Below are 14894 nucleotides of genomic sequence, written 5' to 3' on the forward strand. Positions count from 1 at the left end.
GAAGTTCAGGACCGACACGAAGTTCTATGAAAAGCTAAAAAGACGAGTGTTAAGCAGATAAACTACCGTCACATCATTAGGACTTCACATCACCATTTCATCACAATGATCTCATGACATCATATCATCACAATAATCTCATCAGCACCACCTCATCATCATCATCTTCACCACCACACGTTGGCATGGTGATTCAGTAGTCTGTAATATCAGTAGCTTGTATCGTTTTTGGGTTTCAGAGCCTGAGAGCTTTTTCTTTGGCAGTTTTTCACATGGCTCCTTATAGGAGAACATGAGGCTGATCTAGTGATCATGCTGTTTATAAAAAAAACATCTGTGGGCTTTCAGAACTTTGGTTCTCACCTGTCTGAGTTCGGAGTGTGATCATGTCCTTCGAGCAGCCGCAGTAATATAGGGATTAGGGTGGGTTTGTATCAGATTGTGTAGAATTAGTGGGATTTAGCAGAGAATGTGTGTTTAGTGGGTGTGGGTGTGTGGGCAGTGTGGGTGTGTGGTGTGTGAAGATGTGCAGAATGGAAGTGTGTATTGTGTTTGTGCAGCGTGTAGATGTATGTAGTGTGTGAAGATGTGCCGTGTGTGGGTGAGTGAACGAATGTCTCTCCTGAATGAGGCCTTGGTGGGACTGAGTAACCTCTTGTTTCTACAGCAACCCCACGCAGCACCTGATCTACACAATGCGCCTGCGTGCAACCTTGGCAATGCACTGACCTACTTTCTTAGCTAACTCGCCCCACACACACACACACACACACACACACCCCACATGTATGAGTCATCCATATTCCATATGTACATGTACTCAGTCACCTCAGATAAGCTCTCTCCTGGCCCTCACATATTATTGCAGTCATATCAGTCAGTTACACATGTGGAAGATGTGACACACACACACACACACCGCCAAACGAGCAGAGAATGTTAGAGTAAACAGTTCCTGCCATAACACTGTACCCCACTCTGATTCGTCATTTCAGCCGCTCGCTCTCTCTTTCTCTCTCTCTCTCTCTCTCTCTCTCACTCACTCACACACTCTCTTTCTCTCACACACAAACACTCTCTCCCACACACACACACAAACTCTGCTGTGTCTCTATAAACCCTGGAAAATATCTGGCAGTGAAGAATATACACATACACCTGTGTATATGTGTGTGCAGACATGTTGAGATCTTCAGCAAACACACTGAGAATTTTGATCGTGATGATGTACATGATAGAAATACCGTCCTCATGTGGCATAGTTTCTTCTGGATTTTTTTGGGGTGGAGGTTCCTGGCAGATTGGTGCTGAGATCCTGAGCAGGTTTTCACTCACTATAAAGAACCTGAGTTATTCTACCATCTTAACCACTAGGGCAGAGAATGTCAGCAGTAGAACTGGAAGTGACCTCACAGAAAGGTGTTTAGAGATGATGCCAGATGTTCTTCAGCGGGCCAGTCGGTGAAGGGACAATCACCTTCTCGTGGTCCACACAGTACCCACTGGTGGCAGGTGGTGTCACGTTTAAGCTGATGAATTATTGCAGTCACCCAAATAGAGCGGGTAACACAGGAAGGAGCAGACCAGTTGTGCCGAGCAGCACAACTAACCAACCATATGGTCACTCTGGTGTTATGGTGAGAATTTATCTCTCAGTCCACTGATGCATCGTCAGAGTAGAGGAAGTCCAATCTGAGGTAGAAGCTCAGCTGTCAATCATAAGGTGTATGTGATTGACAGCTGAGGTCCTGATGTGTACGGGATGAGATGAAGAAAGGGAAACCGTGACTGCATGAGATCTGTGTTTATATTAATACTGTGGGGTGAAGTCATGTGAAGGTCCACACACACTCAAGAAAGCATGCAGAAGATCTTCACTAGTGGTTAAGTAGGTAAGAACAGAACTCCTCCTCTGTTGTTTTGTGCAGGACCTAAATGAGAACCCTTAAAGGCGCGGTGCACGATCTCTGAAAGCCATTGTTGACATTTGAAATCACCAAAACAAACACGCCCCTAACCCAAATGGTTCTCACCCCCTTTGATAGCTCCCCCACACACATACATACGCAACCCTAAGGAGATCCGAAGTCCATGATCCTTACACCAATACAACATTTAACTGACTGTATATTACAATCACACCCCCAGTGTCACCCATATTAGGATGGGTCCCCCTTGAGTCCGGTTCCTCACAAGGTTTCTTCCTTTACCAATTTAAGGGAGTTTTTCCTCGCCACTGCTGCCTGAGTCACCTCAGACTTGCTCATAGGGGGATAAATACATACACATTGTGAACTATATATATCTAATAATAATCTAGAATTTTTATTCTGTCAATTCTTTTACTTTCATTATTTGTTATTTCCTTTATCATTAATTATGTTTACCTTCTGTTCTATGTTTATGTTCTGTAAAGCTGCTTTGAGACAATGTCTATTGTAAAAAGCGCTATACAAATAAACTTGAATTGAATTGAACCTGGGCAACTATTATGGCGGAACCTGCTGGGGCAGCTGGCCGAGAGGATATTTTTATCAGTAAATGACCTCAATGAATAATACTATGGTAATATAAATGTGTTTTTATAGTACTGTGTGTTGTACCGTGAAAGGTTTAGCTCTGTTTAACGCGGATGAAGACGTTCAACACCTAAAACCCGAGGCAGAGGTAAAGTTAGAGGCAGAGGTCGTAACGTTGCTGCGGATAAACACCTGGAATCAGAAGACTTGGAGCGTGTGCACTTTTTGCAGGCTCAAAGACTTGCAGTCAATCACTTTCGGCTGATGTCAGACACGCCCCTTTCTGCTAATTTGGCTGTCTTGTTAGTCGGGCCGACTCAGTTTTCACAAGCATTTTTTAAACATCGCACACAGCGCCTTTAAGGACCCTCGGGTCCTGGTCTCTGGTTTCTTTATTCCTCCTGCTGTGGTGCTGCAGCGAAAATGTGATCGTGTCCCAGCTCACACACATCACACCACATCTCCCTGAGCAGCCTCGTCGTCGGCTCCACCAGCTAGAATTTATTCCTGGTTTAAGATAAAGGTTCTGTACATGCAGCATGAAGGTGCATCACCGTCTAGAGGAAGTTCATGACTTGTTAAGAAAGTATTGCTTTATGAGCTTCTGGTACTTTTAGAGTATTCAACTTTTTAGCTGTAGGCTCAGAGGTGCAGGCAGTCACATGGGTTCGGCTCATCAGACGTTATTCTCCTCCACTTTAAAGCGAGCTCTACTGACACGATTGTGTTCTTTATTTTTATCAAGAAAACGACCCGCATAACGTACAAGTAGGTCAGTGAATCAGGAGATCGGTGAAACTGTGCCAAGTGTCATTACAACACAGCTCAAAAAAGCATGGCATGAGACAGAGGTGTGGCAACTACACTAGGATTCAGAGGATTTTTTCTAGTTATTTATTATCATCTGATAAAAACCCGATGACAGAATGTGAGTTTCCAGGAGGAGTATTTAATCATGTTACTCGTCGTCATTAGCGGGAGGTGGAAAGTGTTCAGTTTGACACTTTGCTGTATGATTATTTCACATTTAAAAATTTCCTCTAGAGTTTTCTTGTTGCCAGCTTTCAGCTTCTTAAATATATTAACGTTGAATGTAAACGTGTCTAATGTTAAATACCAATGATTAATGTCTGTCAGAGATGTGTGCGCTCACGAGAGTGTGTGTCAGTGTGTGAGATTATAGCCCTGTATGTTTGTCTTGCTCTGTGATCTTCTAAACTGATATTTCTACACTAAAACTCACATCTCGGTGACTAAACAGTCACCTGTATGCAGTGTTTGATACTGAGGCTAACTGTTAGCAATGTAGCTAGCAGGTGTGTGAACGGTCCTGATGTTTCCTGACATGGTGTTTGGACCAGAATTTCCATAGTGTTGCTTTTTATTCGGTTGTCTTGACTGAGATGAATCTCCTGTTTTATCATCTCTCTCTCTCTTTCTATATAGCGCTCTCACTTTCTCCATCTCTCTCTCTTCCTTTTCTCTCTCTCTCTCTCTCTCTCTCTCTCTCTCTCTCTCTCTCTCTCTCTATTTCCTCTACCCCCCTCTCTCTCTCTTTCCTCTATCCCTCCCTTTCTCTCTCTTTTCTATCTTCCCCTTTCTCTCTCTCTCTCTTTTCTCTCTCTATATCTCTCTCTTTTCTCTCTTCCCCCCTCTCTCTCCTTTCTCTCTATCCCTCTCTCTCTCTCTCTCTTTCCTCTCTCTCTCTCTGTCTTGTAGTTGTGAACTGCTTTTTGTGTGTTATTGTTGACTATTGTCCTGTTATGTGTTTGTTGTTGTGTTCTGTGCTGCAGTGGGGAGAAGTGGCGCAGGGAGCTGGAGTGTCGCTACATCGACGAGCTGGCTGAGCTGCTGTCAGCTAACATGGGTGACCTCGCCAGCCTCAGCGTGAAACCTGACAAATGCCACATTCTAAAGAGCATGGTGGAGAAGATCCAGCAGATCAAGAGGCGGGAGCAGGGTAACCACACACACACACACACACACACACATACATACATACACAACAAGGTGGACGATGGTGTGTGAGGTTTGTGTGTGTGTGAGAGTTGTGTTGTGTGTTATTATTTTACACCTTATTTGCAGAAGGAGCTCCTTTGTGTAGTACCAGGTGGAATTGTATAGAAATGTATTGAAACTGGCTGATACAGATATCAGGATCCTGGGTCTCACTGTTGTCCTTCATGACTCTGGAGAACGTCTGGGCTTTTTTCTGTTCAGAGCCTCACGCCACGGTGGGAGGGGCCACAGGGGCGTGTGAGAGAATGACCAATGGCAGCGCTCCACTGCCCCCTGACCTTGTAAGCGAGGGGCCTCTCACTGGCTTCGCCTCTCTCATGGTGTCAGCTCTGTTAGACAACACCATGTGCTGAACTCTCATCTCTTTCTCCAACACCACAAGCAGACTGAAAGCTGCACTGAGCGTTCACACAGAAACCAGAAACTACCAGAGAACATCAGCAGAGCTGCTCAGTTACAGCGTGACGCTGTCTGATGTGTTAATAGACCTGAGTATTTTTTGAAGATGTTGATTATGTTTTAAACCCTGTACTGTCCTCCAGGCAACAGGAACACTTCTTGAATTTCCTGAAAAGGAGCTAGTGCCAACCAATAGAAATGCACCAATCAGTCATGTGACTCTGTATATGTTCTATCAGCTTTACCCAGTGTTCCACTTCTCATTTTTATGAAATTAAAATAATTCCTTCATGATGTATTTTGTTAAAATCTGAGTGTTGTGTATGAAATGAATTTATTTGTTGTTCAGAGATGCGTAAAGCTAAACCCCCAGTGTTCTTCTAAACCTGGTGTTCGTCTAAACCCCCAGTGTTCGTCTAAACCCCCAGTGTTCGTCTAAACACCCAGTGTTCTTCTAACACCTCAGTGTTCTCTCAATGTCCTCTCTCTGCTCCAAACTCTGACCCATCTTAAACATTTTTGTTTCAACACAATAAGTGAGTTCGTGAGCCAGACCACTGACACGGAGTTCCTTGCACACATTCGACTGTGTTTGGGAAGCTACATTGCTACTTTGTGTGTAACTATGGTACATGACAACACAGACAACATCCTGCCTCTAAAAATCTAAAGTTTGAGGCTTCCTCAATGAGACACCGCTCTGAATGAAACCCAAAACAAACAGATTCGAGCCTCTTCTCCATCCGGTTGTTGGAATCGGCAGCGTTCTCATGTGGTGGTCTGACAGCTTTGATCTAGAAGACAGATGATGAGGTTGAGCTCCTTGGCTGAAGAATAATCAATTGACGCATCGTCTTTGGTGGATACGTGAAAACCAACGTTGTGGATTTTGCTTTTCTCTGTTTCTTGAGAGACTGAAGTTCTTGTTGTGGTTGACTTCAAGCCAGATCTGCTTCAGGGGCTTTAGGTGAACTGTTCTGTGTTTTGCTTTAATCTGCTTCTCTTTCAGAAGACAGATGGGTATGGGAGAAGTGCACCGTGTTGATCCATGAAGAAAGCATTACAAAAAACGATTCAGTGCCACAAAAAACAAATCTGATCAATTCCAGTCAAGTGAATATTTGAGTCACTTGCAGTTATGTTATTCTGTATTGTGCTGTGTCCACAGAGAAAGTAGCTCTGATGTCCCCTGACGATGAGGTGCAGAAGAGTGACGTGTCCTCCAGCAGTCAGGGCATGGTGGAGAAGGAGGCTCTCGGTCCACTCCTCCTGGAGGTATGCGACATTAGTTGTATTTAGAGATACTATAAATGTATTTCCTGAATTCACACACACACACACACACACACACACACACAACCAGACAGGTGACAAATGTTACAAAAATCCAATATAGAGTCTACTGCAGCCCTACTAGAAGAAGAACAGCATTGATGGTGGTGATTTGATGATGGTGACACCGTCTTAAAATTTTCCCTTCCTGTTATCTGTTCCTCCAGGCTCTGAACGGCTTCTTCTTTGTGGTGAACCGTGAGGGGCGGATTGTGTTCGTATCCGAGAACGTCACAAACTACCTAGGTTACACCCAGGAAGAGCTGATGACTTCCAGTGTCTACAGCATCTTGCACGTTGGCGACCACAACGAGTTTGTGCGCAACCTACTCCCCAAAAGCTTAGGTGAGGGACGTGTAGTGTAGAGGTAGTGTCTGTGTACGGCCACCGATACACCGCCTTCATGGTTTACTGTGCTGTGTGTGTCTGTACAGTTAACGGCGTGCCATGGCCACAGGAGCAGGGGCAGAGGAACAGTCACACGTTTAACTGTAGACTTCTGAAAAGACCTCCAGATGAAGCAGATGCAGAAAACCAGGAGGCACGTCAGCAGTACGAGCACATGCAGTGTTTCACCGTCTCTCAGCCCAGAGCAGTGCAGGAGGAAGGAGATGGTACAACACAAACACACACACAATCTCTTACACCCTCTCACATACACACACACACAAATACACAGCTCTTATGGTACGGTGCAATGTGTTCATTTTGGAATTAATCAGCACTGTCGTAATAGTATGTATTAGTTTACGTATTGAACTCAAGTTATTTTAAAGATCCATCATAAAATGATAAAATATTGTAATTGGATTTAAATCCAACACAGTGCCAGTCCACTCTTATTCCTGAGTATATGCCTGAAAAATCATAGTTGCTTTTGGTTTGCTGTTTGATTTGGCAAATCTGACCTGTAAAGCTGCTTAATGACCAACCTAGTGAAACAAGATGCTTATCAGGCAGCTTCACTTTATTTAAATACAGATCTACAGCATAGCCTGATGTACTATGTTATGTTAGTATTCAGTTTTAGTAGAAAAGTGATACAAACTGTGTGTGTGTGTGTGTGTGTGTGCGCGCATGTGTGCAGACTTGCAGAGCTGCCTGATATGCATTGCGTGCCGTGCGCCCCGAGTGCCACCGATTCATGTCAGTACAGAGTCCTTCATCACCAAGCAGGACCCCACAGGTATGGTTTTCATTCTGCTCTCACTGTACACAAGCCTTAACCCGAGTGAGTGAGTTGAAAGAAAAATACAGCATATTGCTTTAAGTGCTTAAATTAAAGAAATGCTGATTTTTGTGTGTGTGTGTGTGTCCTTCAGGGAAAATCATCTCCATCGAGACAAGTGCTCTGAGAGCGACAGGCCGGCCAGGCTGGGAGGACCTGGTCAGGAAGTGCATCTATGCCTTCTTCCAGCCACAGGGCAAAGAACCCTCCCATGCCAAGAAGCTGCTACAAGAGGGTACACAAGGCCCTCATGTCTAACATCCGACATGTTAATCGCTATTTTAGAGGGATACATATATTTCCAAGTCTTACTAAACACAATTCATGAAAGTCATGGTTTCACTGTGTGTGTGTTCTGGACAGTGATGACCCATGGTTCGGCCGTCAGCCCTCTGTACCGTTTCACTCTTAGTGACGGGACGCCCCTCAGTGCACAGACTCGCTGCAAGTTCTGCTGCCCTCCCAACCCCGATGTACAGCCATTCATCATGGGCATCCACACTATCGACAGGTGCTGTTGATCTACACACACACAGCTTTCTGAGTAATATAGACACAGTGCTAACTGGTTTACAGTACTATGTTTACACAGGTTTGGTCATTTGATACCTTTTATTTGCAATATAGTTTTATACATTTATATTTTCTATATATAATAGAATATAATAGACTATAATAGAATATAATATATATAATATATATAATATACACTCGAATATCATTCAAAAGGCCAGTTAAAGTTTCCCATAATGATTATAATCGTCTCTAAATTCAACCAAAGCGACATGCTTGTTGTTTAAGGAGAATGACCGGTGTAATAAGCAAACAGCCTAGATGGACAGATAACTGCCCATCCTGCAGGAACTACAGTGACTCGAATGCATTTATCATATGTGGTATAATCCTGTACATATACATGATTATCTGTATGTTTGTGTGTCTCAGGGAAAACAACACTGCTAGCTCTCAGGAAAACACTACCCATAGCCTCTTGTCCACACCAGCTGCCCCGGCTTGCTCTCCTGCCCTGCAGTCCTCTGGTGAAGTCAGTCTGCACCACAACAATGCCAACGGAGGCACATCTGGCCCTGGCACGAACATCCCCAGTCGGATTGCACCTCCTCAGCAGGGCAGTAGTCTGTCGCCACTGGGCAGCCCCCTCACAGCCACCCCTACCTCGTTCATGTCTCCTCGGCCTCCCCGAGCCAGCCCGGGCCTGGCAAACAGCCCACGTGTCTCAGGCCACCCATTTTCACCACCAACACCTGGCATTCACTCTCCTGCTGGAACACTGGCACGGCAGCATTCAGGCGGTGATGGGTTGCCTTTTTCTCTTCCTTCCCCGCTGGCCAGGCAGACTCCCACGCCCAGCAGCTCACCTGCACGTCCTCTTCCGGCTAAGCTGCCTGAGCCGGGCCACAACGACGAACCCAGAAGTGCTAACCCTAAACTCGGCCAGCTTCTGGACGGCACGGGATGCTCCACAGACCACGAGACCTCACCTGCATCTCAGAGTCGCTTGGCACCCGCTGGCCAGTGTCCAGCATCCCACAGCACGCTGACAGAGCGCCACAAGATCCTGCACCGCCTGCTCCAGGACAGCCCTGCCGAAGGCACCAACGAGCCCGAGATCAAGAAGGAGGCGTCCGCCGGTAGCCCAAGAGCTGGTCTGGGACTGCCACCTGCCATAGGAAATGCTAAACAGCAGCTGCAACAACAACAGCAGCAACAACAACAACAGCAACAGCAACAGCAGCAGGACCACCAGCTTCTCCGCTTCCTGCTCGACACAGATGAGAAGGACCTGGTAGACCTGCCCCCTGCAGTGCTAAGCCTGGACACAGTGCGCGTCAAAGCTGAGAACAAACAAGGAGACGAAAGTGGGCAGTGTAGCACTGCTACACCTCCTGCTCCACAAGTCACATGCTCATCCAAATCCAGTGATAAGCCAAGTCCGGTATGAACTGCCACACTTTCTCTGTGAAAAGTGGTAGTGTTTGTGTGTTATATTCTGAAGGGAGATGGAATCTATAAAAAAAAAAAAAGGAGGCAAACTTTCACTGTTATTTATATAAGAAATGTTTGCAAACTGTATAGTTGGTATTTAGGCATCACTGTCTCTAAACACAGGGTTTTTTTAACAACAAACTATATAATAATATGAATGATATCTAAATACAGACAGTGGATGGACAGTTAGTCCTACTGTAGAAGCCAAGTGTTCTGGCATTAAAGTGTAACGTTCCTCAGAGTGAGAGTAAGTAGCTCTAACCCTGAGTGAGGTTTAACTTTACTTCTCTCTGATGTTCCCTAACCTTTGCTCTCCTGTTCCTCTACCCTTGTTGTGTCTGTGTGTATGTAGCAGTTTCCTGGTGCTGATCTGCATCCGTTGAACCAGGTACTGCCCACCCTCAGACCTGTGGGGGAGAAGTCGGTGGATGAATCGGGGCTACCTCAGCAGGGTGGTGACGGCGTTCCCATTGGTGTGAGCGTGAAACGTGAACCACCTGGAACACCGAGCCGTGGTTAGGATGCTTCATACTGCCCAACACGCATACGCACACACAAACAAGAACAAATCTGCATATCCAAAACAAGTACATATAATAACGTAGGTGTTTGTGAAGATGTTCTTGGTGCAGTTTAATGACTGAGAACAACATGAGAACTTTCCACTCAGTCAGTTGGAGACACTGTGTACAGCGAGGAACAGAAATGTTTTTATTTCCAGTGTTTGTTTCTGCTTCAGATTTACACACAATGCCTTTTATAACTAAAAGGATTTCTTTCTAACCATAAACATGTTTTCTGTCTGCAGTGTTCCCTGATGGCTCTAGTCTCCAGAGTCAGTCTCCCTTTGACTTCTGCAGTCCCTCCACACCCACCCAGGCTCAGAGCCAGGTTCCTGCTCCAGTCCTGGGGCAGATTGACCCCTTTCAGCTGTCCAAGGAGAGCAGTAGCCCCTTCAGTGACCCCTCCAACATCAGCATGTTTAACACCAACACAGGTCCGGACTTCTGTTGGACATTTTCTGTACTAACTCGTGCTTTTATGTTGTTTATTTCCTGTTGGTGACAATAGCACTGTCCAACTCCAGCATTTTTTTTTCTGATGTAGGCCTACCAAAGCTCGACATTCCCGAGTCACAGCAGTTCCAGCCCATGTCTCTGGCTGATTCCATGCCTTTTGACGGCACTCTGGGGAACCAGGCTAATGCTCCTATGTCCTCACCTCAGGAGTGAGTGCTTGTTGTAATGAACTAACGGCCTGCTTATGGATACTGCAAATGATCAAGAATTAAAGTCCCTTTGTATACTCCTGAACACTGCTGAATACTGCAAAACACTGATTCAAGTGCACAGAGAAATGTGACTCTTGGAGTCTTCACCTTATATTACTGAACTGTTTGATTATTTTATCTGATTTGTTTTTGTGTGCGTTTATGAAAATACTCGCCCTTCTACACCAATTTGCTTTTCTTTGCCGTATCTCAGGCAATGTGTTCCGTGTCCCCTGGATGAGATGCTAGTCCCACCCACTACTCTGGAAGCTCATAACGATGAGAAGGTCCTGCTTGAGCAGCTTTTGTCTTTTCTGAGTGGCACAGATGAAAGTGAGCTTGTGGAGCTCGACCGGGCGCTGGGCATCGACAAGATAGTACAAGTGAGCAGTTCTACCTTTTTATTTTTCTTTCTTTCCAGTTCAATCAGCCTTTATCCATCCTGTCTGACTTTCTGTCTGTGTTCTGTAGAGCGGATGCCTGGATCAAATCACCCAGCGCTTTGCCCAGCCTCAGCCCTCAACCCCTCTGCCCAGTTACCCGTCCCAGTTCCCCAACTCTCCTTCACAGTTTTCAGCTGAGATGAACACGACACAGGGGATGAATTTCGGATCGCCGCGCGGCTCCTTCCCCGGCAATGTGGGTATGAGCCAGATGCGGCCTGGAATGAACCGGGCACCAGTGATGAGCTCTCAGATCCGCCTGCCACCAAACCAGCTGAGACTGCAGCTACAGCAACGTGTACAGGGGCCTCAGCAGGTACAACACACCTCACCTCAGCTACACACCTCAAAAACATACCTCACCTCAGCTACACACCTCAAAAACATACCTCACCTCAGCTACTGTATACACCTCAAAAACATACCTCACCTCAGCTACTGTATACACCTCAAAAACATACCTCACCTCAGCTACACACCTCAAAAACATACCTCACCTCAGCTACTGTATACACCTCAAAAACATACCTCACCTCAGCTACTGTATACACCTCAAAAACATACCTCACCTCAGCTACACACCTCAAAAACATACCTCACCTCAGCTACACACCTCAAAAACATACCTCACCTCAGCTACACACCTCAAAAACATACCTCACCTCAGCTACACACCTCAAAAACATACCTCACCTCAGCTACTGTATACACCTCAAAAACATACCTCACCTCAGCTACGCACCTCAAAAACATACCTCACCTCAGCTACGCACCTCAAAAACATACCTCACCTCAGCTACGCACCTCAAAAACATACCTCACCTCAGCTACACACCTCAAAAACATACCTCACCTCAGCTATACACCTCAAAAACATACCTCACCTCAGCTACTGTATACACCTCAAAAACATACCTCACCTCAGCTACTGTATACACCTCAAAAACATACCTCACCTCAGCTACTGTATACACCTCAAAAACATACCTCACCTCAGCTACACACCTCAAAAACATACCTCACCTCAGCTACACACCTCAAAAACATACCTCACCTCAGCTACACACCTCAAAAACATACCTCACCTCAGCTACACACCTCAAAAACATACCTCACCTCAGCTACACACCTCAAAAACATACCTCACCTCAGCTACACACCTCAAAAACATACCTCACCTCAGCTACACACCTCAAAAACATACCTCACCTCAGCTACACACCTCAAAAACATACCTCACCTCAGCTACTGTATACACCTCAAAAACATACCTCACCTCAGCTACTGTATACACCTCAAAAACATACCTCACCTCAGCTACTGTATACACCTCAAAAACATACCTCACCTCAGCTACTGTATACACCTCAAAAACATACCTCACCTCAGCTACACACCTCAAAAACATACCTCACCTCAGCCACCGTATACACCTCAAAAACATACCTCACCTCGGCTACACACCTCAAAAACATACCTCGCCTCAGCTACTGTATACACCTCAAAAACATACCTCACCTCAGCTACTGTATACACCTCAAAAACATACCTCACCTCGGCTACACACCTCAAAAACATACCTCAGCTACAGTATACACCTCAAAAACATACCTCACCTCAGCCACTGTATACACCTCAAAAACATACCTCACCTCGGCTACACACCTCAAAAACATACCTCAGCTACTGTATACACCTCAAAAACATACCTCACCTCAGCTACACACCTCAAAAACAAACCTCGCCTCAGCTACTGTATACACCTCAAAAACATACCTCGCCTCAGCTACACACCTTTAACAACATAACTCACATCAGCTACACACCACAACACACATTCCCTCAGTTTCACACCACAACAACACACCTCACCTCGGCTACACACCTCCCTTCAGCTACACACCTCACCAACACACCCCTCAGCTACACAACACCACAACACACCTCAGCTACACCCCTTTTTTCCACTCATGTATAATTTTGCTTTTATACTTATCACTCTTACTAAACCCCACACTCCAGCTGCCGGAGCTCTCCCTGGAGATGGCACCGCTCTGTTTCAGCTCCACAAAAGGCCTGTTGTTTGTGGTAGCATGCTGTGGAGCGATGCTTGCCTTTTGTGGGGTGATTAACTGCTCTCATCGATCTGTGCTTTATTCTTCCTCCCTCACTCTTTCAGATGCAGAACAGGTTGGCGGCCATGAGCCAGTTTCCACAAGGGGTACCTGTTGCAATGGGGGTAAGACCAGGCCTGTCTCAGCCCCAGATGCCCTCTCAGGTTAGTGTGTGATTAGTGTGCAGTGAAGCTGAATGCGGCAGACCTGCGTAGTGGAATCATTTATGTTGTAATGCAGTTTTTTTATAGTCTATGGAGGTCGTTGTGAAATTCAGTCTGCAGTGTTGTGACGAATCAAACAGGATGTGCTTTATGGTGTTAGAAAATAAAATATTTTATAAATCATACATTTTAATCTATTTCTAGCTTGTTTTCAATGCAGTTGTTTGTTTGTGTATATTGACCCTTCTGTGGTTCTCTCCTTCAGCCCCCGCTAAACGCTCAGATGCTTGCTCAGAGGCAGAGGGAGCTCTACAGCTTCCAGCACCGCCAGAGGCAACTACTGCAGCAGAAGGTCATGATGATGAGGCAGGGAATGAACCCCGGGCCCATGGGAGCCCAGCGTCTCCCCAAAGGCCCTCAGCAGCCACAGCAGCAAGCGCAGCAGTTTGGCTACACACCAGGCTACAACACTGTGCCTGGAAGCACTTCTACCTCCCCCAGCCACTTCAGCCCCATGGGGACACCGATGGACCCCAAAATGTCTGCCAGGCTGCCAATAGCTAACAACCAAGGCATGATAGGAGGCATGCAGGGGCAATTTGGGGCACCGGTCAACGCTCCTGTTCAGCAGGGGCTCTTCCAGCAGTTTGGGGGTGCAGGTAGATTTGACTTTGTCAAACGTAATACACATGGGAGTGGAAGCTAATATTCTCCCAACAAGCATTTATAACTGTGAAATTCTAATTTAAAGGTATGGTCCAGCAAGGAGATCCATCATTCAACCCTGAGCTCGGCCCCACCAGCCCCTTGCTGTCACCACAGAACCCAACCTCCCAGAGTCCTCTGCTTCAGCAGACTCAGCCCCCACCTGGCTACCAGTCACCTGACATCAAGAACTGGCAAGGAGGCGTGACTAACAGGTAAGACCATCGATGTGAGTTCATTTGGGAGGTGACCCGTACAGGCCCGTACAGCTTGCGGTTGTGACGTGATTATGGGATTTTTTGTCATTTTTGAATCACTTAAAAAGGCTAATGTTTATATGCTACATTTGAAGTGGTGTTTGTTTTCTTTTGCCAGTTTGTATAACCAGCCTGGTCAGACTGGCTCACAGAGTTTTGGACAGCAGGGTGTGTACAACAACATGAGTATCACTGTCTCCATGGCCGGAGGCTCGGGAGCCGCGGGTTCACTACCTCCTATTGGACCACCGGTTGCCATCGGCAACAACAGCCTTGGCAGTGTCGGCTCTATGTGTAATGATCAGGTGAGCGGTTCGGGATACAAGCAGTGATGGTTTCTTAGTATTAAACTTGGACAAAAAAGGTGCTTTTATTAACTAACGAAGGTCACATTGGGCAAAGGTTTGAAACTTTTGTTTCTTTTAAACCACCAG

At 45.9% G+C, this 14894-nt stretch overlaps 1 protein-coding gene across 2 annotated transcripts in view; it reads left to right on the forward strand.

Annotated features, from left to right (window-relative positions):
- The window catches only part of ncoa1 (nuclear receptor coactivator 1), a 31779-nt gene that overhangs the window by 11954 nt on the left and 4931 nt on the right, over positions 1 to 14894 (forward strand). Inside the window, exons 4-20 of one of the 2 annotated variants that reach the window (XM_027137993.2) lie at positions 4313 to 4479; positions 6106 to 6212; positions 6437 to 6614; positions 6704 to 6883; positions 7357 to 7455; positions 7592 to 7732; positions 7861 to 8008; positions 8443 to 9454; positions 9863 to 10022; positions 10316 to 10504; positions 10615 to 10735; positions 10992 to 11160; positions 11249 to 11536; positions 13400 to 13498; positions 13764 to 14157; positions 14250 to 14418; positions 14579 to 14765. In XM_027137993.2, coding sequence (XP_026993794.2) covers positions 4313 to 4479; positions 6106 to 6212; positions 6437 to 6614; positions 6704 to 6883; positions 7357 to 7455; positions 7592 to 7732; positions 7861 to 8008; positions 8443 to 9454; positions 9863 to 10022; positions 10316 to 10504; positions 10615 to 10735; positions 10992 to 11160; positions 11249 to 11536; positions 13400 to 13498; positions 13764 to 14157; positions 14250 to 14418; positions 14579 to 14765 — 3808 coding nt within the window. Of the gene's footprint in view, positions 1 to 4312; positions 4480 to 6105; positions 6213 to 6436; positions 6615 to 6703; positions 6884 to 7356; positions 7456 to 7591; positions 7733 to 7860; positions 8009 to 8442; positions 9455 to 9859; positions 10023 to 10315; positions 10505 to 10614; positions 10736 to 10991; positions 11161 to 11248; positions 11537 to 13399; positions 13499 to 13763; positions 14158 to 14249; positions 14419 to 14578; positions 14766 to 14894 lie in introns of both variants that reach the window. The other variant, XM_027137992.2, reaches the window with a different exon arrangement.

The sequence above is a fragment of the Tachysurus fulvidraco genome, chromosome 9 (genome assembly GCF_022655615.1).
Source record: "Tachysurus fulvidraco isolate hzauxx_2018 chromosome 9, HZAU_PFXX_2.0, whole genome shotgun sequence".
In the NCBI taxonomy this organism is placed as follows: Eukaryota; Metazoa; Chordata; class Actinopteri; order Siluriformes; family Bagridae; genus Tachysurus; species Tachysurus fulvidraco.